Below are 25,016 nucleotides of genomic sequence, written 5' to 3'. Positions count from 1 at the left end.
TATGCATACATTATGGTGGTGAACCAAGATATTTTTGTAAAGTTCTCAGATAGTCTTAGGTTCAAGGCTAAGGTTCAATAGCCAGTTCTGTGATGGATAAAATACTACCTATGATCATTAAATTCTTTAAAATCATCAATGATTTACACAATCCATTTGTTTGCCTATAGGAAGTAATTAAGAAAATAGGCAATCCACAAGAGTTCACATTTGGTTCCTCTCACCCCCATCCTAACTAACTAGGTGAGTAGCCTAATAATCTGGTCACTTAATAATTCTGATACTCAATTTTTTCATCTTTAAAAGTGGGAACTATAATTATAAGGTGGTTGTGAGGAGTAACAGTCAAGCGTGCAAAGAACCTACCATGTACTTAATACAGAGTAGATAGTAATTAGTCTCCATATTATTCATAACAACAAATAATTATTTCTGTGTAATCAGTTAGCTTCCTAAAGATGTTTACCACATTTACATAGAAAAACCACGACAGTTTTGTCATTTGGGTTGTTCTCAGTCAGGCCCAAGTGAGGTGGGTATCTTGGTGTAACACCAGCTTTTATTTGTCTGTTCTCACTAGAAATCCTAGTGGTGTGGTCACACCACAGCTGACAATGACCTTACCTCAGCCCTATGCTCCTCTTGTGAGAGAACCTTGCTTCTACTGCTTCTACAGGGACCACTGGCCTGTGTGGTTTGAATTCTGCTTTTCAAGCTACTGCATTTATTCCGTGGACCATAGTTTTCTCACTGACCCAGAAGGAAGGTATAAGAAAGAGCTTCAGTGGAAGCTCATAAAGTAAGAATCTATTTTATACCTTCAAAGGTAACTTTGTTAGGACCTGACAGTTTACGAGGAGAGTTGATGATGATTAGTTTATAATTCTAAGAAAACAAAGCGGGGAATTAGACTTTCTTTAAATTAGCTGATAGTGAGCAATCTAGGAGTAGGCTTTATCTCTCCCACCATCATGGCAACATCATTTATATTTTAAATACATCTTTCTGAATGTCACAATGACCATACCAAAGTAGATATTAAATACTCCAAAATGACGGGATAATTTCTTAGTGGTTTCACTGAAATTTTCTCTAAGTGCTACTGAGTACACATATGTGGGAACAAGAACAATCGGTTTTATTGATTCGTTCTGTGACTTTGGGCTGGACTGAATCTATCTTCAACATCTTTACGTTGTAACACGTTGTAGGTGCTTTAAAAATATCTCTGATGTGGACTGCATTAAATTGTCCATGTCCAAGGGATATAACAAGCCCCCTAGGCACTGATGTGGCGATTACTGAAGACTGGTTGGGAAGTCCATATAAACTACAGAGAGAACTTTTAAAAACACATACACTTTGGAGAATGTATTAGCCCAACATCTCCATAAACAGTGCTTTCAAAAGCAAGCACCTCAATGGGAAAAGTGACTTTATTTGTCAGCTGGATTGCAGAATTTATAAAGAAGGAGAAGGGCCTATTCCTTTGTTGGAAAATAAGAACAATTTAACTTCTGGAAATGACTTCGCAGCTTGGAGCCCAGCAATGCCTATTTTGGATTAAACTGTCTATTAATTAAACTCAAATGATTAAACATTCATCACCTTGCATTGCACCTCTCAGAAAACAAAAACAAAACCAAAAACATCCTGGGGTTTTGAGTGAGGAAAACAGTCACACACACACGTAGCCTGTCTAAAGTGCATACACACGTAGCCTGTCTAAAGTGCGCACACACGTAGCCTGTCTAAAGTACACACACACACACACACACACACACACACACACACACACGTAGCCTGTCTAAAGTGCATAAAGTGCCCAGGATTTCGAAGGCGAAGGGAGCCGCTCCGCCTCCCGCGGGGCTCCCCACACCCCGCGGGTGGGCCCAACAGGCCCTGCGTCCCGGCGCGTTGGCAGTTGGCGACCCCCCTCGACTCCCCCTCTGCTGCGGGCTCCCTGTGGCCTTTGGAGGCTCGGCGAGTCGGCTCCAAATGTTTTCCATATTTGTTCAGCCTCCGTAATTCGAATACCAGGGCAGGCTCAGCCCGCCCAGTGCCGCGCTCCGGGGCCCAGCGCGCCGCACACGCACCCACCCACCCACGCAGCGGCCATGGGCAAGGACAAGCAGCCCCGCGGCCAGCACAGGCAGGGGGGGCCGGCCGCGGACGCCGCCGGGCCCGACGACATGGGGCCGAAGACGGGCAAAGGGGCCCCCAAGGAGTGCGGGGAGGAGGAGGCCCGGACGTGCTGCGGCTGCCGGTTCCCGCTGCTGCTCGCGCTGCTGCAGCTGGCCCTTGGCATCGCCGTGACCGTGGTGGGCTTTCTCATGGCGAGCATCAGCTCCTCCCTGCTAGTCAGAGACACTCCATTTTGGGCTGGGATCATTGTAAGCATCAAGTCTGTTTTGCCTAAGCGCGTTTGCCAAACAGGAATGCACAGCAGCATGTCCGAGTCCAGACTAACCCAACTGCATGCGCCCTTCCCCAGCTCCACTCTTCTAACTCGCGCTCTGCTTGGCGACGGTGCCGGCCACACTTGGTTTGCCCGGGGGCAAGGCTGGGCGCGGTGGGACTCGAGCCCCTCTTCCGCTTGTTGCTCTCAACGCCTCCGGCGGGCCTGCCTCTAACGGCCTGGAGCTGGGGAGGCGAGTCAGAGGTGGCTTATTTTGGTCAACTTGAACATTCTGGATAACAACAGCAGATTCACTTCGCCTTTGTCCTCTCCTGGTCCCCGGACCCCACCCTTGTCTCTAGATAAGTAACAAACAGTGAAGTAAGTTCACGGAGGAAACGCGGGTTAGGAAAAAGCCTGCCCTTGGGGTTGCCACATTGCGTGGTATTAATTTGATTTTTTACATTTGAGATTTCATTAGTAAATTGTGTAAAGTAAGGTTTTAAAGCAGGAAATATGAATACCGCCAGCACAGCTTTAATCTCTGGAGTCCGAAGTGGGATAAAGGCAGGGGCTGGTCATAGCAGAAGCTATTTGGGACTCTGCTAACGGATGTACTGTTCTAGGCAGAACACTGGTCAGCTGCTGTGAGTGTTGAAACACACAGCGTACTCGGCTTAATTAAATGGCTTCTTTGGTGTGAAACGGGTGCCATTTGTTGGGCACCTCGTGTTGCTTGTCCTGGTAGAGGCCTTACATTTATTATTTCTAAACCCCACATCATCCTTATGGGATAGTTATTATTATTTCATTTCGCAGATGAGAAAACTGAGGGCGGACTCACCCAAGGTGGTGAGTTGGCAAAGTTGGCCAATCAGCCAAGTTGGTTCCTTTTAGCACCAGACCACATCTGCATTTTCCTCCCTGAGCCACACTGCCACCCCACTTAGTGTGTAATTTTAATATTCTGGCTGACTAAAGTCTCTTTAATGTACATTTAGTTAGCAGTTTTTTATTTTATTTGATCTGTGAAACAACGCTTGGAGGTGGGAACTGTGACCCCTCTTGGCACACAGGGAAGCAGGCTAAGAGAAGTTAAATGACATTCTCAAGGCCCAGAGATTAAAAGTGGCAGAACCAGGCGACACTAGAATGGATACTTCTGGCCCCTAGTATCATACTGCGTCATGACTGCTTTTACTGACCACAGGAACTATAACTCATAAAACTACCCTCAAAATAATTTTGTATCAGAGACAGATGTTAAAAGCACCTGATAAATATGCATTGCTGCAGGTATTTCCTCATTAAGATTATTTGAACTCACAAATTCTTGCCAAGTAATTTAAAACTTTTAATTTGTGTACTAAGAATTCCCATGAAATTATCATGATTGGAGTTTTCTAAATCAAGTAATTTTAAAAATAGCTTTTCACTAAGATATACTGGGTATTTTAGTCACCTAAATGACTGTCAAGATACTCAGAGGGGGAAAAAGTCTGTCTTTTAAGACCAGGCGAATTAAAAGAAAGAAGGCATGAAAGTCCTTCATTCCGTTGTTTTGAATATCACTTACAAGGGTGTCTTCTATCCTTTCCTTATATCCACTTTAAAAAGCCCAGTACCAGAAAAGCAAATTCGATGGGCAAAATGAGTCTTGATGTTTAAGGCACGCACATATGAATCATGCAACTCTGAAATTTCACGAGCGCCTGTTGGGAGCATCATGTGCTCCTAATTGCTTTGGAACCTCCCTGGGTGTGATACAAAGAGCATTGCAGACAGCCAGGTCTCTGTTCTTTCTAGTTTTCCAGTGTATAAAGTAGGATCCACTTGAAGTTTGCTCGTACTGTGTAGCCCTGATGGTATCTGTAAATCTAAGTTTTCTTTCAACAGAGAAGTTGTGGAGAGACCAGCAGTTAGGGGAGACAGGTGAGGAGGGTCTCGAGGAGCTAGGTGAGGGAAAACTCTCCTCCCCGCTGGGCCAGAGTTGCAGGCTCCCACAGACACCGTGCTTGTCGTCCTCATCTGGCTGTCTGTGGTTGGTCACGGGCACTCTTCCAAACTTTCAGGGAAGGGAAGTGACAGGGCGGCCGCATGAGAACGTACAGAAGCATAAACACCGCGCCTGGTACTGAGCCACGGGTTGGACATCATTTGCTGAATAACTTCGGGCAAGTTACTTAACCTCTCTAGGCTTCCATTTCTTCATTGATGAAATCAGAACGGTAATAATTCCTACCTCTTGGGGTTGTCGTGAGAATTAAACAAATCAATACTTGCTCTAATACTTAGAGCAGTGCTGGCTAATGGTGAGCATTCAGTGAACTGTTAGCTCTTTATTAGCAGTCAGAGAAGCAATCGCCGGGAGTGACAATCACTCTTCAAATTGGAGGCGGCTCTATTTTATCTCTAGTCTTGCAGAAGAGTTATTCCAGACTCGTTACATTTCCTAGGCCAGTTGAACCCTGACGGTGATACCAATTTGACGGTCTCCACCTTTTCTGTTCATAGCTGAATTACTACTAACAATCTTATGGTATTAGATTAATCCAGTACTTTCCGGATCTCTCTGGAGACTTCTAACAATTAACTTGGAGGAAAGGGACCTCCTCGGGGTCATTTCCCTCAGGCATATGGAGTGAGTGTGGTCTGGGATATCCTCCAGGGAATGCTGAAATGTTTGCCCTGTTTGAGATCTGCTAGACCAAAGCAGTACAGGTCAGTCCCAGGGGCTGAGGCAAAGTCAAAACCCACTTCAGCAATTTAGGCTGAATTCGAATAAGCAGGGGCCACCAGACTGTACACCAAGTCCATCGGCATCTTTAATGTTTCACTCTTCTAATTCTCTTTATACCGACCGGTTGCCTCTTACCATATGGTACTTACTTCACTTTACAAAGGTGACTATCCCATTACTTTGGGATTTGGGAATCACCGTTCTCATCATAGAATCTGGGTAGGTGGATCAATCCACTTAGGTGACTTCTTATTGACCAATGTCTGGGTGACTTGTTGAATATTCAGTGAACTTCTGGGTTATAAACTGGAGAAGTCCTTGATGATCTATGATCAGAGATTTATGTCCAGTGGAATTTTAGAAAAACAAATAGGTTATCTCTTGCCTATCCATACATGTGATGTCCCTCATCCTCCATCAGAGAGATGACTGAAGTCTTTTTACTTAAGTTACAAAAGATTCCTCTAAAGGGGGAAAAAAAATGGAATGGAGCCACTATAGAGACTTGGTAACCTGTAAAAGTACCATTCTTCTCTCAAAGTTCTGTATAAATGGTTTGAGGGTTGTAAGTCACGCCACAATGGCCACACAAAGTGGAACAGGGTCTTTGAGGATGAGCTTGGCTAGGGGCAGGGGTCCTAGGAAATAAAAGGATGCTTTGCACTTTATTCTATTAATGGTTTGAGTCGTTGGGTCAAGTAGGCACTTAAGTTTGCTCATCCCTCCAGAATTCTTACTGATGATAAATGTGTATGGACTGAAGGAATCCAAGAACTTTGAGGCCTTTACTTAATTCTTGCTCCATAGAATACAATTTTGGCTTAGGTGAAGTGTAACACGTTTGAACTTTGGCTTATTTTTCTTCATGCGGTGACATGTGTTGGGAGCGTCTGCTGTGCTAGGCATTGGTCTAAAAATAATGCATCAAAGGGGGTCTCTAGAGATCCTGATGGGCATGTGCCCTCATCGCATCCGACAGCAATGAATACTTCCTACTAAAACATTTAACCTACACAAATAATTTTAAAGCCCATATACTTTCAAAGTATTTCACTTACAGTGATTTATGTGCTTTGGCATCTCTGCTCTGAAGTCAATTTCAGAGCAAACTCTTGCCTCTCATCCCCAATGGAGATGCATAGTATATGTTAGTCTCTTGGCCCTTGTAGGGAATATTCCCATGGAAAGTAGGAATTTGCCTTACTGTGGTTTTCAGCTTTCCTCATAATTTTCTCCATTGCTCCCATATCGCACTCAGCTAGAATAAAAACCCTGAGATATATACCACATCAATCACATTAGAAAGTTTAAGGGAAGGACTTAAAAGGAAAGGAAGAATATTTCCTTTCCTTAATGTCATTCATAAAACTCATCATATGAATCTGTAGTGATTAAGAGTCCTGTCAAGAATTTCAATAACAGTTTTCATATGTTAACTTACTCTAAGGAATTCAAAATGCAGGTGTATTCAGATTTTAAAATCTATTTTTAACCTTGGCTTAATGGAAGGGAAAATTGGGTGGTTATTTATTTTAAAACAGAGTATATCCTGAAATGCACAAGTAGATATATGACATGTAGCAAGTAAGGAACAGATATTATCATCCATAATTTATAAGTAGAAAAACTAAGTAAGACATGATGATTTGGCTACAAAATTTGATCATGGTTATAGGAGAAATTGGGAGTGTGGAAGGTTTGGCATTTGGGTTTTAGACCCTAAAAAAGTCAAGAAGCTAAACGTGGTGTCAGTTTTCCATATAGGTATATTGACATTTGAGAAAGTTAACTTCAAATTATGTTTTTAGGAATACATTACATAGTAATACATTATTTTTCATATTGGGACTTTGATATGCTTCCAAAATCTAATATCATATCTCTGGTACTACTGGGAAATAATTTTTATTATAGCAACTGTCACAGGTTTGTTAGAAACTGAGGAGTGGTAATTATATGGCCTAACTCAGTCTCCACGGAGCATATTTAATAAATAATGGCAGGAAAATTATCTTCTGGTACATAAAGTGCTCCCAGTAAGTATAAAAATGGAGTATAACAATTAATTTGTCAAAAGAAATTAATTGTAAACAGTGTATGGAAATAAAAGGGATTATTTGAGAATTTGGTGATCTGTTTCCTGAAAGAATATTAGAATAAAGAATAAGGAAGCTTAAGATTGGACAGAATCGTTAGGAGAAATGTATTTTCACCTCTCCTGCTAGCCTGATACTAAGCCACACATGCCAAGGCCAAGGAAGGGCTTGTTTAATGAGGAAGTTATCCCTGGATCTTCTTTCTCTTTTTAAAATAAGGAGAAGTGGTGGATCCTGATATTTTTCAATCTGTAGTGTGGATTTACTCAACGCAGAGAGTTAATCTCTGGAAACTTTTGAGATATCAATCATCATTTGGTTTTATTTTTTATGGTAGAAATACTAGTTCATAGAATTTGGGGGTAATCTAATGAAACAGAAAGCCATTTATTCTCTTTAAATACAGTGTATGTCCAAGGGACTCCTGTGTATCCCTGGACACATGATGGGTGTCTGATCAGTGTTGAATTGGAGTCTGTCTATTCCGTACTTCCCATTATCTTCGCTTCTGTTTGAACTTACAAAAACCCATTTCTTTTCCAAGATTTTATTTATTTGCCAGAGAGAGGGAGAGCATGCAAGCAGGGGGAGTGGCAGGCAGTGGGAGAGGGGAGAAGCAGGCTTCCGCGGAGCAGGGAGCCCAGTGTGGGGCTCCATGTGGGCCTCAGTCCCAGGACCCTGGGATCATGACCTAAGATGAAGGCAGACACTTAACAAACTGAGCCACCCAGGCGCCCTGCGAAAACCCATTTTTTAAAACTACGGTTTGAGGAATGACATATAGTTGTGTTTTTCAATACAGACAGACTTAAGTTTATTGATAACATTTTAAAGAACTATTAGGGAATAATAAGGGATGTGTTATTACTCCGTTTTGGGCTCCGGGGTTCCAGAAATATCCGGGATACACTAACTTAGCATTACTGAGATGTTTTATTTCTTGTTACAAAATGACTACGGGATTAAAAAAGAAGAGGAAAAAGAGGTCATTTGACTTATTTCACATATCTCTAAGTAGAATAAATTAGGACAAATTAGGATTCACATGGCTGAATGCCGATGTCTTCCTTCTACAAAGAAAGCAATGCATAGATTTCCCAATTTAGTCTAAGAATTTCATAGTTTGCCAATATGATATCCACTTTGCATTTGTTCTGAGGAAATGGCTGTTTTCTAGTCCTTTTCTTCCCTTTAGCCTTGTCTGTGACATTTGTACTAGGGGCATTCTTTAACCTGGGTCCGCTTGCTGGTGTTCTTCCCCCCCCCACCCCAAGGGTTATCATCGACATTAAAGGATCCACACGAGGCTCTGGGAAGAGCTCAGTATGCATATTTCCTTGTTGCTGTAGGACAGGAATGGAATTTAGTCATTAAACTTTAGTTAGATATCATGTCATTGCAAACTAGAGAAATGCTGATCAGAAAGGGTCCATCAGAGTCTAGAGCTGGATGGGACCTCATGATGATCATGATTTTAACTCTAGTTATTTCTTGCTGTAAATATCCAAGTCCAGGTTTATGACAACGAGTTCATAAGCTGAAGCTGAACTATTTTTTTTTAAAGTGGATGTTGGTAACAGTATTTATAACATAAACCATATAAAAGCCTATTTCAGAGGCACATCCTCTTTGAGATTTTTTGGATGCCGCCTCACATCTCAGTGTATTGAGATAAAACTTGGCAGGAGTAACTGTCAGATGCCTGAGTGAGGCAGCTCAGTGGATCACCCTGGCTCATTTTAAAATTTATATGTGTATACCTACGTGTACGGCAATAATGAAAATGCATTTTCCTTTTGGTCTTAGTCTGTTCCAGCGGGTTCTGTTCAGGTGTCTCTTCCTGGCTTGCACACAGCTGCTTCCTCACTGCGTGCTGCCATGGTCTTCCTTCCGTGCCTGTGTTTGGAGAGAGAGCACGATCTCTCTTCCTCCTGCAAGACCACCAGTCCTATCAGATTAGGGCCTCACCCTTCTGACCTCACTTAACCTTAATTACTTCTGAAAAGCCTTATCTCCAAATTCAGTCACCTTGGGGGTTACAGCTTAAACACAGGAATTTGGGGAGGACAGACACATTTCCATCCATAGCCCTTTCAGTGAGGGATGTAAGTTGGTATAACCACCTCAGTGTTTCTTAATCTCGTTTCCCAGCTTATTCCTGAAGGCCCTATGGCTTCCACTGGAACAACCAGAGGTCTGAATTTTTTTTTTTTTAAGATTTCATTTATTTATTTGAGAGAGAGAATGCGAAAGACAGAGCATGAGTGGAGGGGGAGGGGCAGAGGAAGAGGGAAAAGCAGACTCTCCACTGAGCCCGATGCGGGACTCGATCCCAGGACCCTGGGATCATGACCTGAGCCAAAGGCAGATGCGTAATGGACTGAGCCGCCCAGGCGCCCAGTCTGAATGTTTCTAATGGGAATTCAGAGCCAGTGAACTGATATGTGGGGGTGCAGCGGGGTGGCAGGGCTCTGTGCTCATGCTGGTAGTGGGGAGTGAGTCCCGAGGAGGTGTTTTTTTTTCTTTAAATTTTTTATTGTTATGTTAATCAGCAGACATTACATCATTAGTTTTTGATGTAGTGTTCCATAATTCATTGTTTGTTTGTAACACCCAGTGCTCCACGCAGAACGTGCCCTCTTTAATACCCATCACCAGGCTAACCCATCCCCCCACCCCCACCCCTCTAGAACCCTCAGTTTGTTTCTCAGAGTCCATAGTCTCTCATGGTTCATCTCCCCCTCTGATTTACCCCCTTCATTCTTCCCCTCCTGCTATCTTCTTCTTCTTCTTCTTTTTTCTTAACATATATTGCATTTTTTGTTTCAGAGGTGCAGATCTGTGATTCAACCGTCTTGCACAATTCACAGCACTCACCATAGCACATACCCTACCCAATGTCTATCACCCAGCCACCCCATCCCTCCCACCCCACCCCCACTCCAGCAACCCTCAGTTTGTTTCCTGAGATCAAGAATTCCTCATATCAGTGAGGTCATATGATACATGTCTTTCTCTGATTGACTTATTTCACTCAGCATAACACCCTCCAGTTCCATCCACGTCATTGCAAATGGCAAGATCTCATTCCTTTTGATGGCTGCATAATATTCCATTGTGTATATATATATATATACCACATCTTCTTTATCCATTCATCTGTCGATGGACATCTTGGCTCTTTCCACAGTTTGGCTATTGTGGCCATTGCTGCTATAAACATTGGGGTGCACGTACCCCTTCGGATCCCTACATTTGTATCTTTGGGGTAAATACCCCATAGTGCAATTGCTGGATCGTATGGTAGCTCTATTTTCAACTTTTTGAGGAACCTCCATACTGTTTTCCAGAGTGGTTGCACCAGCTTGCATTCCCACCAACAGTGTAGGAGGGTTCCCCTTTCTCCACATCCCCGCCAACATCTGTTGTTTCCTGACTTGTTAATTTTAGCCATTCTGACTGGTGTGAGGTGGTATCTCATTGAGGTTTGGATTTGGATTTCCAAGGAGGTGGTTTTTGCTGCATTTACAGATTGCTGCTTCTGTCAAATTTCCGTAAAAATAAAGTGTAGTAGATTCAGCTAGTGATTACATTTCTTAGGCTAGCTTGGGCATTTCATTTGCTACCTTAGCTCTTGAAGGCTTAGGAACCACTGTTTAGTAAATTTCTGCCTTTCTTTTCTGTTCTGGGAGTGACTCGCTGTCAGGACCTAGCGAAATGACACCTTGGATTCTGAGGCAAGGAAATGAGGGTGGTCGGCTGTGCGATGGCCACTGGCCTCTGACGGGCAGTAAACTCATGCTTGGTGTTTCTAGACCTCAGGGAAGTCACCTCTGGGGTCTTTATACCATGCAGCTGTTCTCATTTTTTGACGATGGTTCTGAAAGTGACCAGATGACCAGTCGTTGTTCTATGGAATGGGTCAGAATAAAACTCTGGAGGTGTTCCCACCTGGGTCTCATGATGTAACAGCCTAGGAGCCTGCATCTCCTTGGTAGATGCCCCCTTCGGCTTGCCTTCTCATAGGATCCTGTTTGTCCAGCTTAGACATCCCGAACGGGGCTCTGCTTTACTTTATCAAGTGCCACACAGCGCAGACCATCCCAGAGGGAAAGATGAAAGGAGACTAACTAGAACTGTTGTGTATGCCACCTTCCACCAGTTGATCCAGTTCGAGGCCCAGAATGAGGAGCACACACAGGGCATGGCCCTTGTTCCAGGGATACCCTGTAATGTCTCCGGGTTGATCTTTGAGCATATTTAAAGTGGACCTTCTAGAGCCATGTCCCCTGTCTAACAGCCACGAGTGTGTTTGAGTGCTGTGTTTCCTGCATGCCGGCAAAAGGCCAGTCAGTGACCGGACACTGAAAGGCAAAGGGTTCGCTCAAAGGCAGCCTTCTCAGAGGCTGCTGAAGAAGTGCTGTCAGGGCCTGCTTCTGTTGTTGCCGAAATGAGCAACGCTCCGCCCTGGCTGGGAGAGGCTGCAAGAAACCTGGGGGATGCTGCTGTCTGCGTGGCATCCCACTCAACTGTTGTTTTGAAAGTGTTTGATTCAGCATTCATTGTAACGAGCCATTAAAATACCCTTTAAGATAGGTTATTGCCAAGGAAGGCCTCTCTTGTGTGGAAGATAATGACAGGTGAGAAGAAAAGAGTGGGACTTGCTAATGTGTTAACTAGACCCTGACCAGGGAGAGAACTCTGGCTTTATTACTGGGGGAAAAAAAAAGTAACACTCACCAGCTTCCTTCTAAGGTATCAGGTGTGGTACACATATCAGGCCAGTAGGCTCAGGCTGAGTCTTATCTCACATTTAGCTGTGCCAGGAACGCTATGAAGGAAGGAGGCCTTTTCCAAGATAAGGGAAATAGCATTTCAGGGTTCATCATTTCTGCTGGAGGGCGGAGTGTGCTGCTCACCTAGGGACAGTGCAGGACGACCATCCCTCCCTCAGTGAAAGGGGGGAGCGTCCAAGGCCACGAGCGAGCAAACCAGGTCCCCATAAGGTGAAGACATTATAATCAATGAAAAATAATTCCTCTAGGACCGCATGTAGATGAGAGACAGAACCCAGCCATTTCAGTTTACATGTTACATGTTCAGTGTGGTGATGCCCTTCTCTCATGCAATCAGCTCGTCAGATTCTGAAACAGAAGGATCAAACCCACGCAGGTTGGCTTTGTCTCATAATCTTTTTGTGAACAAGTAGTTTGGGATACCTATTAAACATTTCGATCTGAGTTAAGGGTTCTGAGACCAAATAGAATTTTTTAAATGAACATAGGATGACCGTAACTATTGTGTTATAGAACCCTCAATAAATAATTCGCATCCAGTCACTGAATCTGGTGCGTCACAAATTTTTCCACTTTGAGACCTCCCTGAGGCCTTGCTCCCCTTCTCCTTGTCCTCACACACATCACAAAAAGCTCAGTGTCTAGCTAACCCATGTTGCCATGGAAGGGAACAGGAGAAATGCTAGAGAGGCTGCAGGCTGCTTGGGGATACTGACCTCTTCATTTTGAAAAGGACAAAACAAACACTTTTCAAAGGAGAAGTGATATTACTATATATTACTTAATGTTACATTATAGCCTGTTTTTTTCCTTTTAAAAAAGTGCTCTCAATTAGAAAAGCCACTTGATAATATTTTTTAAGCGTTGAACAGGATGGCTCTCTCATTTACACTCTTGTTAGTGTTATATAATTGAATTTATATTGGTTTACTGTGTAATTTCTGTGTGCTGTACTATTTCATAAATTTTTATTTATTGTACTATTTCAGATATATGAATCCAGGTTATTCATGTAGAATTATCTCTGCAATCATTTGTAAAGTGGGACCTAGTTTGGGAACCTACTTAATTATGCCTGAGTGATAAGATCCAGCCCATAACTATACCACAGGAGGAGGCAAAAATCCACATTTCCAAGATTCCTTTCTCTTCTGAGGACTTGAAAAATCCCAAAGTGAAACAAATGAAGTATTAGTTGCTTATTTTTCCCACAAATATGTAGCAATTCTATCCCTCCTGTTGATTCATGGGAAATGCTAGAACACAGTCTTTGTTTCTTTTACATCCTTTGAAAATGGATAATTTTGCAAATGTAGGTATTTATTGAATTCATTGGCGATTAGTTTCTGATTAATCACCACGAGAGTGAGTTAGATGGTTTGTAAGAACAGAAACAGAAGCCTATATGAGAAAGAATACTTAAGGTTTTCACATCTTTTTTTTAAATTTACTTTGAGAGAGGGGGTGGGGAGGGGCAGAGGGAGAGGGAGAGAATCAGAAGCGGACTCCCTACTGAACATGGAGCCTGCCTAGGGGCTCCATCTCACCTCCCCAAGATCATGCCCTGAGCCGAAACTAAGAGTTGGATGCTTAACCAACGGAACCACCAGGCACCCCTAGAGTTTCCACATCTTTGCCTGTCTCCATTGGTCTTTCCATATGCCAGGGACAGTGCCCCCCTGGAGCTCAGTGTCTGGGAGAGGACACACAGACAACCAACTACAATTCAGTTTAAAAAAACAGGTACTGAGGTGGTGCCCTGAAGAAGATAGCACAGTGGAGGCTCTGATTAACTCCATTTAGGGAGGATCAGAAAAGGCAAGGTGAGGGGGGTCTGAAATTGCAGGACAGGCATCAGCTTTGGAATGAAACAAATGTGGGTAGAATCCTAGCTCTATCGATTTATAGCCATTTCCAAAAATCTTTGGTTTTGCTCCTTATTGTCATTTTTGTGTGGGTTTGAATAAGTACAAGCAGCTCTAGGCAATTCTATGATTATTTTTAAATTATGAAACCTTTCAAGTATATAATAGCATGTAGAGAATAAGAAGACAACCACTTACTTATACCCAGGTTTGTCATTTTAATATTTTGTCGTGTTTTTTTTTTTTAAAGAAAGAAAACATTACAATACCTGTTTCTTTCTTAGTCCTATTCACCTACCCCACCCTCCTTCTCCTGTTACCCGCTCTCCGGAGTTTGACATTTAGCACACCTATGCGTGTTTTCGTACTTTCTTATATGTATATAACCATAACCAATAATTAATTGTGCTTTATGTTTCAGATTTTATATAAATGATAGCATAACATCATTTTTGCTCAACATTGTTTTTGAGATTTATTTATAATAGTACACAGATGCCATTCTTTCACCTCTGTTATGCTGTAATTCCTTATAGAAATATACAATTAACTTATTCTCCTGTAGATGAAAACTGAGGTTATTTTCAAAACTGATTTTTTTTTTTTTTTTGCAATTACAAAGTGTTGCAATGGACAGACATTCTTTCCCATGGCTCCCCATGCACTTATTTCAAAGATTCTTTAGGGCACATTCCTAGGAATTGAATTATTGGATCATAAGATATAGGGATCTTCAACTTGCTAGCTATTGCCAGATCAGGACCACAAAGCCACAGTTGTATGAATTTATACTCCCACCAGCAGTAAATTAGAATTCCCACCAATCTACAGCTTGTCAACATTACTTACTGTCAGGCAATTTACATTTTTGCCCATCTTATTTGCATGCAATATTGTGTTTTAATTTATGTTTTTCTGATTACTACAGGAGTTGAACATGTTTTAATGTTTACTGGCCATTTTATTTGATTTCTAGCATTTATTTACTCCACAAATATTTTCTGAGTTGTTTGTCTCTTATTGATTTATAGGATTTCTTATCTTTGTTATTTAACCTTTATGATTTTATCTACTGCAAATATCTCCTCTTAGTTGGTACCAGACCTTTCATCTTTGCTCATGGTGCCTTTGTTGTGAATAAGATTTAATTTTAACATATTTATATTTAACGATCTTTTTTATGGTAGGTGCTTTGATATGCTTTAAAGAAATCTCTCTCTACTCCAAGTCATAAAGATATTTTTCCAGATTGTGTTCCCAAAATGTTGAAGGTTTGCTTTTGTATTTTTATCTTTAATCTGTGTGTTCTAACTTTTTGTATATGAGGTAAAGTAGTGTCTCATTTTTCTCAAATTATTAATTGTTTTAGTACTATTTAATGAATAATTGGTCCTTGCTATACTGAACGGCTATGTCCATTTATCATCTATCAGCTTTCCATATTAGATTTGAGGATTGTGTCTGTGAATCTCTTTAGTTTCATCATTTTGTCATTCACTGTGCTGATACCACAGTGTTTAAATTAACAGCATCACAATGCTCCTTGTGATGAAGATGGTAGCAGAGCAGCTTGCCTCCATCCCTCTCCACTCCCATCTATTTCTTTTTCCAAATGGCCTTGGCGAGACTTATCCATGCTCTCTTTCATATATATTTTAGAATTGGCTTTTGAGGTCACAAGAAAAGTACTTTTGGTATTTTCATTTGATTTGTACTTGATATACATGAACAAAGAATCTCTCTCCATTTACCTGATGCTCTACAGTTTAACCACAAGGTGTCCAAATGTAGATTTTCTTTCTATTTTTCCTACTGGGGACTTGTTATGTTTCCTGAATCTAAGACTTTTGTGTTTTCATCAATTCTGAAAAAAATTCAGAATATTTTAAATATTTGAAAAAAATGTATATATATATATATATTTTTAAATACCGTCTCTTTCTTCAGTCTCCATTTCTGAAACTACTGTCAAGGGTATGTTCGGACCTCCTTATTTCATCTTCCCTGTTTTCCACCCTCTCCGCTGTGTGTCATATCTATCTCTCTGTCCTGTAGTTTGGATTATTTCCTCAGCTCTATTTTCTAGTTCACTGTTCCCCTTTTCAGTTGAGTTGAACCTATTACATAAAGTTTTTCATTCCAGTGTTTTTTTTTTCATTTCTAGAACTTCTATGTTTACTGATGTTTTCTTTTTTAATATATCCCTAAGGTTTTCTAAAATGCCCTGTTTTTTATTCATGTTTTCTATTTCTTCTTTCATGGCTTCAGTTATTTTGAGTGTACTTTTTTTTATAGGCTCTATTCTTTAGTTCCATTATTTGAAATTCACAAGCTTTAATTCTTAGAGATTGTGTTGATGCACACACGTGCTGGCCTTTGCCAATGAATTGATTATTTATGTGTTTGCTATAATTGGTTCATGAATCATTTTCCAAGAGGCTTTCTTTATATGTAATAATTTGATGTGGCCTATTTGAGGGTGTAACCCTTCCAAATGGTTTGTCTTGCCAGGTGTCCCAGTGATATCATGAGCCTAGATCCACTTTTTTTTTTTTTTTACTTAACCTATTTATTATGGAAAATTTCAAGCATACAAAAAAAGTAGATCAAATAGCATAATGTACACCTATGTTCCCATCACCCAGCTTCAATAATTATAAACTCATGGTCAATCTTGCTTCATCTGTATGCTCCTATACTCCACATCCACATACCACATATTGGTTTATTTTGAAGTAAATCCCAGATATTATATCATTTCATCCATAAATACATCACCACGTAAGTCAAAAGATGAAGACTAAAAAATAATCAAAATACTAATCATCCCTAACAAGTAACAATTTCTTAATAGGATCAAATCAGTGTTCAAATATCCATGATTAACTCATGAATATTTCTTCACACTTTGTCAGAATCAGGATCCCAATAAGATCTATACACTGCAATGAGTTTATATATTTCTTATGTTTCCTTTACTCAAAGATTTACCCTTTCCCTCTCCTGTCAATCAAAGTGCGCTCTCTCTCGCTCTTTCCTTTTCTCCCTTCCCTCCCCTTCCCTTCCTCTTTCTCTCCCCTTCACAGTTTTTGTTGAAAAAAATCAAGGTTTTGTTTTGTTTTCTCAGGACTACTTTCTCAAAACCACCTCCGCCCCACCCCCATCAGCTAAAACAGAACACTTGTCTTGATGACTTCCAGCGCTAGTGGGTTCATTATTTTCTAGTCATGTAAGGGTATAGCCATTTGAGGGGCTTAGCTTTATGCCATGGTCTTAGCTCCATTTCTTAGCTAATAGAAGCTCAGAACATTTTAAAGTATTTTATAGCAAGAAGGGTTTCATAACAGTCCTTACTATTATACAGAAATAAAACCTGTTGATGTTTTAAAAAATCGTCTTTGGATCAACTTGCAGGTTTCTTTACCTCTCTGAGTCACAATTTTCTCTAAGATGGGGTACTATTTTTTACTTATGGCATTGTTTCAGGAAATAAATGAACTTAATATATACGAAGTGGGTAATGCACAAAAGGTACCTTTTCTGGGTAGAGGAGATTCTTGAGCAGGGTTTGAAGAATGAATAATGCTGGATTCAAAGTAGTTGAAGGGGGGGTACCATACCAGGAGGATAAAAAAGTAAAAGGGCATTTTAGGTGAAAGACACAATTCATGTCCTAAGCTCAATTTTCATCCACAACCAACTTTATTGCTTCACAATTCTGTTGTTTGTGTTCATTCAGTTTTTTGAGGATGTAATTGAAAAAATTCCCAGTAGTTACTATCAAATATGAATCTTAAATAGACACAAAAATCTGTTATAATATTAAAATAAGACCCAAACCAAAATGATTCTACTTGAATGTCTCCATGATAAGTCATGCGTTTAGGATAGTTGTTGGATTTTTCTTTTGTTTTCTGAGTTGATATAATGCTCAGTTGTGAGATTGATTGGTTTAAAATGAGCTATTTGCAATAATCTTTAGGCAGGGTTTTTGGAACTTATGAATTGTAGCAACTTCGTGCTGGCACATCTCTCAAAGATCTCCCTAGCTTTCCAGCCTTACTTTGGCAGGGACATCAAGAAAAGCACACTATATCCATAGGATTTGGGGGATTCAGGCTCCCTTCATCCAGCTGCTGGTCACAAATTCCAACTCCTTTTTAACAGTTCTATCAGGGTAGTTTTCTATTATCTTATAAAACAACAAATGAGATAAGTGAACATCTGCAAAGCAAAATGTGTGCTGAGAAATAAGGCAGTCACTTGACAAGCACATTTCCTTCCCACACTGTGCTGGTACAACAGATCTGGCTGAAGCACACAGTGATGAAATTACAGTGCAACATGGGCTAAGAAAGTAAAAATTAAAAATGTATGTAATACAAAGAAATATAAAGATATATAATACATTAAATATATTTTATATATTTCTGGTTATTGGGTAGTTTGAAATCATGATAAAAGCCAACACTTTGAATTAGAAAGGATGTATGCTACCACAGGAAAAGATTTCAGCCTGGTATGTAAGTGCTCGTTAATACTCCCTACTTCTTTTTTTTTTTTCTTTCCAATAAAGATTTATTTGAGAGAGAGAGAGCACACAGTGGGAGGCGGCAGAGGGAGAGAGAGAATCTCCAGCAGACACCCCACTGAGTGCAGAGCCTGAGGCGGGCTCCAGGCGGGGCTTGACCCCACAACCCCACGACCCTGAGATCATGACCTGAGCCGAAATCAAGGGTCGGACACAGCCGACTGAGCCACCCAGGTGCCTCAGTACTCCTTACTTCTTTACCAACTAATCAGAGCTTTGATTTCAACAGAACAGGTGACTCCATCTCATTGTTGATGATTACATGAGCAATGATTTCCTTAGAATTGCCTCATTACTTCTTAGAAATCTTGTGTTTACAGCGTATTTTCCAAAGAAATCTAGATTGAGCCAAGTTCTAGGTGATGATAGGCCTGCTTTGCTTTTCAGCTTAATTCATTACCACATTAAATTATTTATTTTGCATACCACATTTGAAAAGTCTGTACATTTACAGTAATTCAGACATGGACCTGTCAGGTATCAACTCCTCAGGCAAAAGGACAATCATAATAATAAAGGGGAGAAGAAGACAGAGGATATTATAGATGGTCTAAACTCAGGTATGACCGAGCAAGTGTCATTTCTCTTTAGACTCTGAAAAGAAATAATTTTCTGTGATAGAATTGCTTATCCGGAATTGCCTTTTCACGGGGAGATTTTGACCCGGATCTCTACCAGCTTCTTTTTAAAAATAATCTCTTGGCTTGTCTTTGCAAAACAAATATTACAAATTGTACCCCCAGCCCCCACAGGAGGCGGGGGAAATGTGTAGATGAAGATGTGTGCTCTAACCCCAACTCTTCCCAGGCCAAGTGGGATTTAGATCTTGAATGAAGAGAATTTTTCTGCACCAAAGCTGTCCGTTGGCAATTTTTACTCTAAGGAAAAAACAAAAGTAAAAAGAGTAAAACAGTGAAGCTCTGGGGTTGTAGATTCCTAAGGCAAATGAAAAGGCTCTGAATCTCTTCCTGATAATTTGACAAGCCAAATAAAACTCTCTTTAGCAAAAGTTGCTAGACATAAGAGGTTGTTGCTAGCTATAGTTTTGTTCATAGTGGAAAAGAAGCTACTACTTTGCTTTATGTTTTATTTTGTTTTTTCAGATTTGTAATGAATGATCTGGGCTTTAATGCCTGTACATTAATATTCTTAGTGTTTAGAGACAGCTACAGTTTTGTCTTGCATCTTGACATTCAATTCTGTCATAAGCTCTCCGGTTGATTTTGAATCTTTATATTTACATGCCTATCGCTTTTGGAATTTCCCATTAATATCTGTGCACTACGTTTGGCTAAAACAGTTCTACTTAAAAAAAAAAGTAATATTAATCTTGGATCTGCTTAGGACAGAAAATATTTTTAGCTGAACAGCATTTTTTTTTCCGGAAATTAAATACTTGTCTTTGTAAAACCGTAAAAACGATAATAGTGTCATCAGAGAAACATATACAACTCGCATGGTTACCAAGGTTGGCATTTCCTGGGTATTAGAGGATAAATAGGTTTGAAGCAAAAAGGAAAAGACGCAGAAAAAGAATTGTATAACTCTTAGGTGCTTTTAAACTATTTATGTCAACAATACTGGGAAGATTTTTGAGAAGTGGGCCCTTGCTATGAAGGCAAAAGTAGCCCAAGTCACAAAATGAATGGATTCATTTATTCATTTGATATATGTGTTGGGTACTGTGTGACATCCTTTCCATATACTGTCTCCTATAGGCCTTAGAGCCATTTTCAAAGTAGGCATTGTTGGTCATCTCACAGATGATGGAACTGAGCCTTGAAGAGGTTAACTTGTCCCGGACAAAAAGCTAGAATGTGGTGGAGGTGGGTTTTGAACCCAAGTCTGTCAGATCCAGAGCTAAGATATATTGCCTCCATCTCTATCTTTAGGCATGCGACCCACTTTGCTATAAAACTTTATATATAGTTACCCTCTGTTGCCCCTTTTCTGGGGGCATGTGTATGCTATCTTTTATGGAGGCTGTTAGATTTTAGGTAACTTACAGGACATACATGTTGTTGAAATAACAGAAAGAGCAAGGCTCTCATAAGAAACAACTGTGAGTCCACCATCTTTTTAAAGGTGTGGTGGGCATGACCAGTTCAGTGTTTAAGGGGGGAACATAGCGCCTTGAGGATTTATTGTTTGTATTTTGCTAATTACTATATGTCATGTTTGTGGGAAAAAGAAGCAATGATGTAAAGTCCCATGTCCTCCATGGCTCTTCCCAACAAACGACATGTATCTATGTTGACCAATTTATTTGTTTATGGTCTGCCTGTCCACTTTATTTTTTTTAAGATTTTATTTATTTATTTGACAGAAAGAGAGAGAGAGACAGCTGGAGAGGGAACACAAGCAGGGGGAGTGGAAGAGGGAGAATCAAGCTTCCCGTGGAGCAAGGAGCCTGATGTGGGACTCCATCCCAGGACCCTGGGATCATGACCTGAGCCGAAGGCAGACTCCTAATGACTGAGCCCCCCAGGTGCCCCTGCCTGTCCACTTTAAAGCATTGGCTCTATCAAGGCAGTCATTTTTGTCTCTTCTCTTTACTGAGGTATCTCCAGACCCTCAAAGAGTACCTGGCATGCGGTAGGTACAAAATGAATATTTGTTGAAGGGACAGAATGAGCTTATTTCTAAGATGGGATAGAGGGCTACATTTATATGTATTAATCATTTCAGCTCAAATTTAAGCGTAAGTTATACTGGCACAGTCTGAGGTCATATGAGATGGAAAAAAATAAATAAAACCTACTACAATTGCAGGCACGTTATTAATGATCCATAACACAAATTATAGAATTATTTTCTGTTACACATGAAAAGGCGGAGTCTTAAAGACTACATCACCTTCCCCCCACCCCCCAGCCAAGCCAGTCATTTGCATCTCAAAGACTGTTCTGCACCCGGTGCCTCAGGAGTGGTGCTTGGTGCCTTTCAGCACAGGAGAGGAGCAGATGCTGAAATGTTCTCCAAATTTCTGCAGCTCCCATTTCACTCCCAGGGCTGTCCAGATTCCTCCATGGAGGCGGCCAGGCTGTGTGATGGTTGAGAGCCAGGCTCTGGACTCTTGGTGCAGCCCTCAGCTCTGTATTTGCTCTGTGACTTTGAGCATAAAACCCTTCTGAGGCTTAGTTTCCTCATCTATGAAATGGGGCTAATAACAGTGACTACTTCATAGGATTTTCATGAAGACCCAATGGGCTAACTTACCTAGAGTGCTTAATTGTAATGTCTGGCACATAAAAGTGCTGAAAGTTGGCCTTAAGATGTCTAAACATCTAGACTTGATAATTAGTTTTCTTGTGTAAATAGAAAGATCACGGCAAATATCCACTGGTATCCACTAATACAAAGACTGCGTGGTATTTGTAACCAAGACAGTACACGTGTTATCAATTTAATTAAATTAATTAATTTATTTTTTGGTAATACATTTGTGAGCCCTTAAATATGCCCTAAATTTGGTCTACTCTAATAAACATATAAGTGACTTGCAATAATAATTATTGTAATAATTACTATCAGTTATTTCTTAGGCATTATTGTAGGCACCTTCTTTACCTTATCTTTACTCTTTGAATTAACCACCAAAAGAAGGCATTATTGTCTCTATTTTATAGATGGGAAACTGAGGCTAAGAAGAATTAAATAACTTTGTCCAAGATCATTTAGCTAGAAAAATAATAGAGTCAAGCATCAACCCTAGCCCACAGTTCCCCCTGTGTGGCGCTTAATTATACTTATAGTTTCCTACTTGATTTTAACATAACTAAATAACAGTTACCATTGTTGAACAAACTGTTAATTAATGTTTCATGCTTTTGAGAGTTATTTTCACCTTTCTTACCTCATCTGATTAGGAGGAGTATTTTTGAGTCCTTTTATCATGCTTTACCCAAAAATGTAATTTAAATAATAACTAATAATAATAACTGTGGGGCGGGAATAACCTCATAATTCTACCATATTTAAGTCCCATTTAACACCAAAAACTTTATTGTCTTTAAAAAATAATACACAGGGGCGCCTGGGTGGCTCAGATGGTTAAGCGTCTGCCTTCGGCTCAGGTCATGATCCCAGGGTCCTGGGATCGAGCCCCGCATCGGGCTCCCGGCTCAGCGGAGAGCCTGCTTCTCCCTCTGCCTCTCCCCCTGCTCATGCTTTCTCTCTCTGTATCTCTGTGTCTCAAATGAATAAATAGAAAAGCTTATAAAAAATAAAAATAATACACAGGAGGAAAAAAACCCCACAATTGATTCAATGTCCCTTACACTTAGGAAGGATGAGGGGTTTTGATGAGTGAACAGTAAGGAAGGATTTTTATGAGCTGCTCTTGACTCCTCATATTCCCTCTTGGTCAAACGACATTACCCACAGCAATTAATTTTCCTATGTCTCAGTTCTTCAGCAAAGTAGGGATTAAACTGTGAATTTCCAAAGGGCAAAGAGGGTATCTTATTCTTCTTTCTAGTCCCAGTATCTACCTCAATAAAGGTTGTTGAGCTAAACTCAGTGGGAAGTAATACCGGTATCAGGGTGACCGTTAATAGCAAGATCTGAAAGACCACATTGTACCAGTTCTTACTCCATTTCCACAAATTAGGAGACGAATATTAGGATTTGTCTCTGGGTCTCTCCCTTGCGTCTTTATATTTGATTCTGCAGGCTGGTTTCAGGGATTCCAAAGAACTAGGAAAGAGTAATGTGCCAAACTTTCCTCTTTCGTTGCAAACTAATCCCACTTGGTTACCAGATGCTTCTGTAAAAGCAGAGACTCAAAGGAGGCAGAGAATGGGGTAGAGGTGCAAGGGTGTGCTCCGGGCTTGAGAGAGCAGACTGCACATCTCTTCCCAACACCGAGCTCAGTGACTTCACGTTGATAGCAAGGAAGGATTTTTCCCTCCAGTTTTAAGGGTTCCTACAGTAGAAAAGACTAAATTTCTTTATGAGGAGATTATTGTTATTATATCTCATTATTACTTATAATAAACAAGTCTTTTATAGGAAACTCCGCTTGTCAGCGCATCACTCCAGATCCCAATATTTCAGATAAAACCCATACCAGGTGTCAACATGTAGAAGACTATGTTTTTAGCTTAGACTAGTGGTTCTAAGTGTTGTTTTAGGACTAGCAATGTTACCCAGTAATTTGTTTTTATTTATTTATTTATTTATTTGAGAGAGAGAGAATGAGAGATAGAGAGCACAAGTGGGAGGAGGGTCAGAGGGAGAAACAAGACTCCCCGCTGAGCAGGGAGCTGAGCAGGGAGCCCGATGTGGGACTCGATCCCGGGACTCCAGGATCATGACCTGAGCCGAAGGCAGTCGCTTAACCAACTGAGCCACCCAGGCGCCCCTACCCAGTAATTTGTTAAAAATGCAAATTTTTGGTGTCCATCCCAGACCAATTGGTTCAGAAAATCTGGGTATGGGGCCAGTTTTTACCAAGTCCTTCTGAACCACTGGCTTTGACGTTGTCTTACCATAAGGCCGTGGCAATGAGAATCTGGTAAAAATGCTTAAGTGAGGCTAAAATATTCTCTCCCATCCTTCTGAAATCTCGATCCAATAAACATTCCTTAATAGATCCTCATGAAATGTTCTTTTATATATTATTTAAATCTCTGATACACTATGTGTTAATCAACAGTTCTCCTAAGTGAGACTGCATTCGGGTCGACAGATCGCCATGTTGATCATTTGTTAAAAATGATTTGTAATATTCTCCCTTAAATCCTATTTAATAGATGAAAATCCACAGACATTCTCTTAAGAAACATCCAGAGAAATGCTTACAGTTCTGCTACATCTTTCGTTTATCAATTCTCTGTTCAAACAGGAGAAGAGAGTTCATCTTGTTACTATATTGACTGAATATAAAGGTGAAAGTTGATTAACTTACAGAAATAGAGTCACGTTTCAGGTACACAGATGAAAGGGCTGGGGTGGAAGGAGGAGAGAGACTTTGAAAGGCATTTGACAGGGGAAAGTTGTATTCCCCAGGTAGCCCTGTCAAGCAGCTCTGTCGACAACAAAAAGAAGAAAACAAATAAATTGGAGGTTGTGTGAATGTCGCAAGACCAGAATATAAATCCGTACGGCATGGAGAGAAGTAAATATGAGTAATTCACATTCTCACAAAATGTTTTAGGCTGGTATGTCCTAGCTATGCCAGAATGAAAAGGAAAAAAATAATATGTAGGTAAATCTCCCAGACCCTGGTCCGGCATTCACCTTTTATGCATCATGCCCGCCCTTAAAAAGCGCCACTGCAGGCACAACAGGGCCAACTGACTGAAACAAAGACAGTGTGTGACAAGACTCAAGACTCCTACATCTAGGAATGGATCTAACGCTCAGGGAACATTTCATCCCTGTCTAATTTTCTAACTCACAAGAAAGAGCGAAGCCTTCACTCTGAGCAGATAAAGAATATCTTTAGACAGAAAGTGGAATGTAGGACTTGGGTTTTTTTTTTTGTTTGTTTTTTTGATGCTTAACGAACTGTAGAAACATGCATC

The 25,016-nt window shown here is 40.6% G+C and overlaps 1 protein-coding gene across 9 annotated transcripts in view; it reads left to right on the top strand.

Annotated features, from left to right (window-relative positions):
* SSPN (sarcospan) overlaps positions 1 to 25,016 on the top strand; it is a 250,290-nt gene that overhangs the window by 75,955 nt on the left and 149,319 nt on the right. For 2 of the 9 annotated variants that reach the window (XR_012373966.1, XR_012373965.1), the window contains exon 1: positions 1,897 to 2,393. The exons of 4 other annotated variants lie outside the window; for them this stretch is intronic. Coding sequence is in view for 2 of the 5 variants with exons in the window: in XM_073877828.1 (XP_073733929.1) it covers positions 2,118 to 2,393 (276 nt within the window). In the remaining 3 variants the exon portion in view is untranslated. Of the gene's footprint in view, positions 1 to 1,873; positions 2,394 to 2,757; positions 2,780 to 25,016 lie in introns of those variants that run through there. 3 more of the 9 variants (XM_073877828.1, XM_025879931.2, XM_073877833.1) reach the window with 3 other exon arrangements.

This window comes from Callorhinus ursinus, unplaced genomic scaffold (genome assembly GCF_003265705.2).
Source record: "Callorhinus ursinus isolate GAN/ISIS: 27379988/994484 unplaced genomic scaffold, GSC_fseal_2.0 scaffold27, whole genome shotgun sequence".
Classification (NCBI taxonomy): Eukaryota; Metazoa; Chordata; class Mammalia; order Carnivora; family Otariidae; genus Callorhinus; species Callorhinus ursinus.
This window is presented reverse-complemented; position numbering and strand designations above follow the sequence as displayed.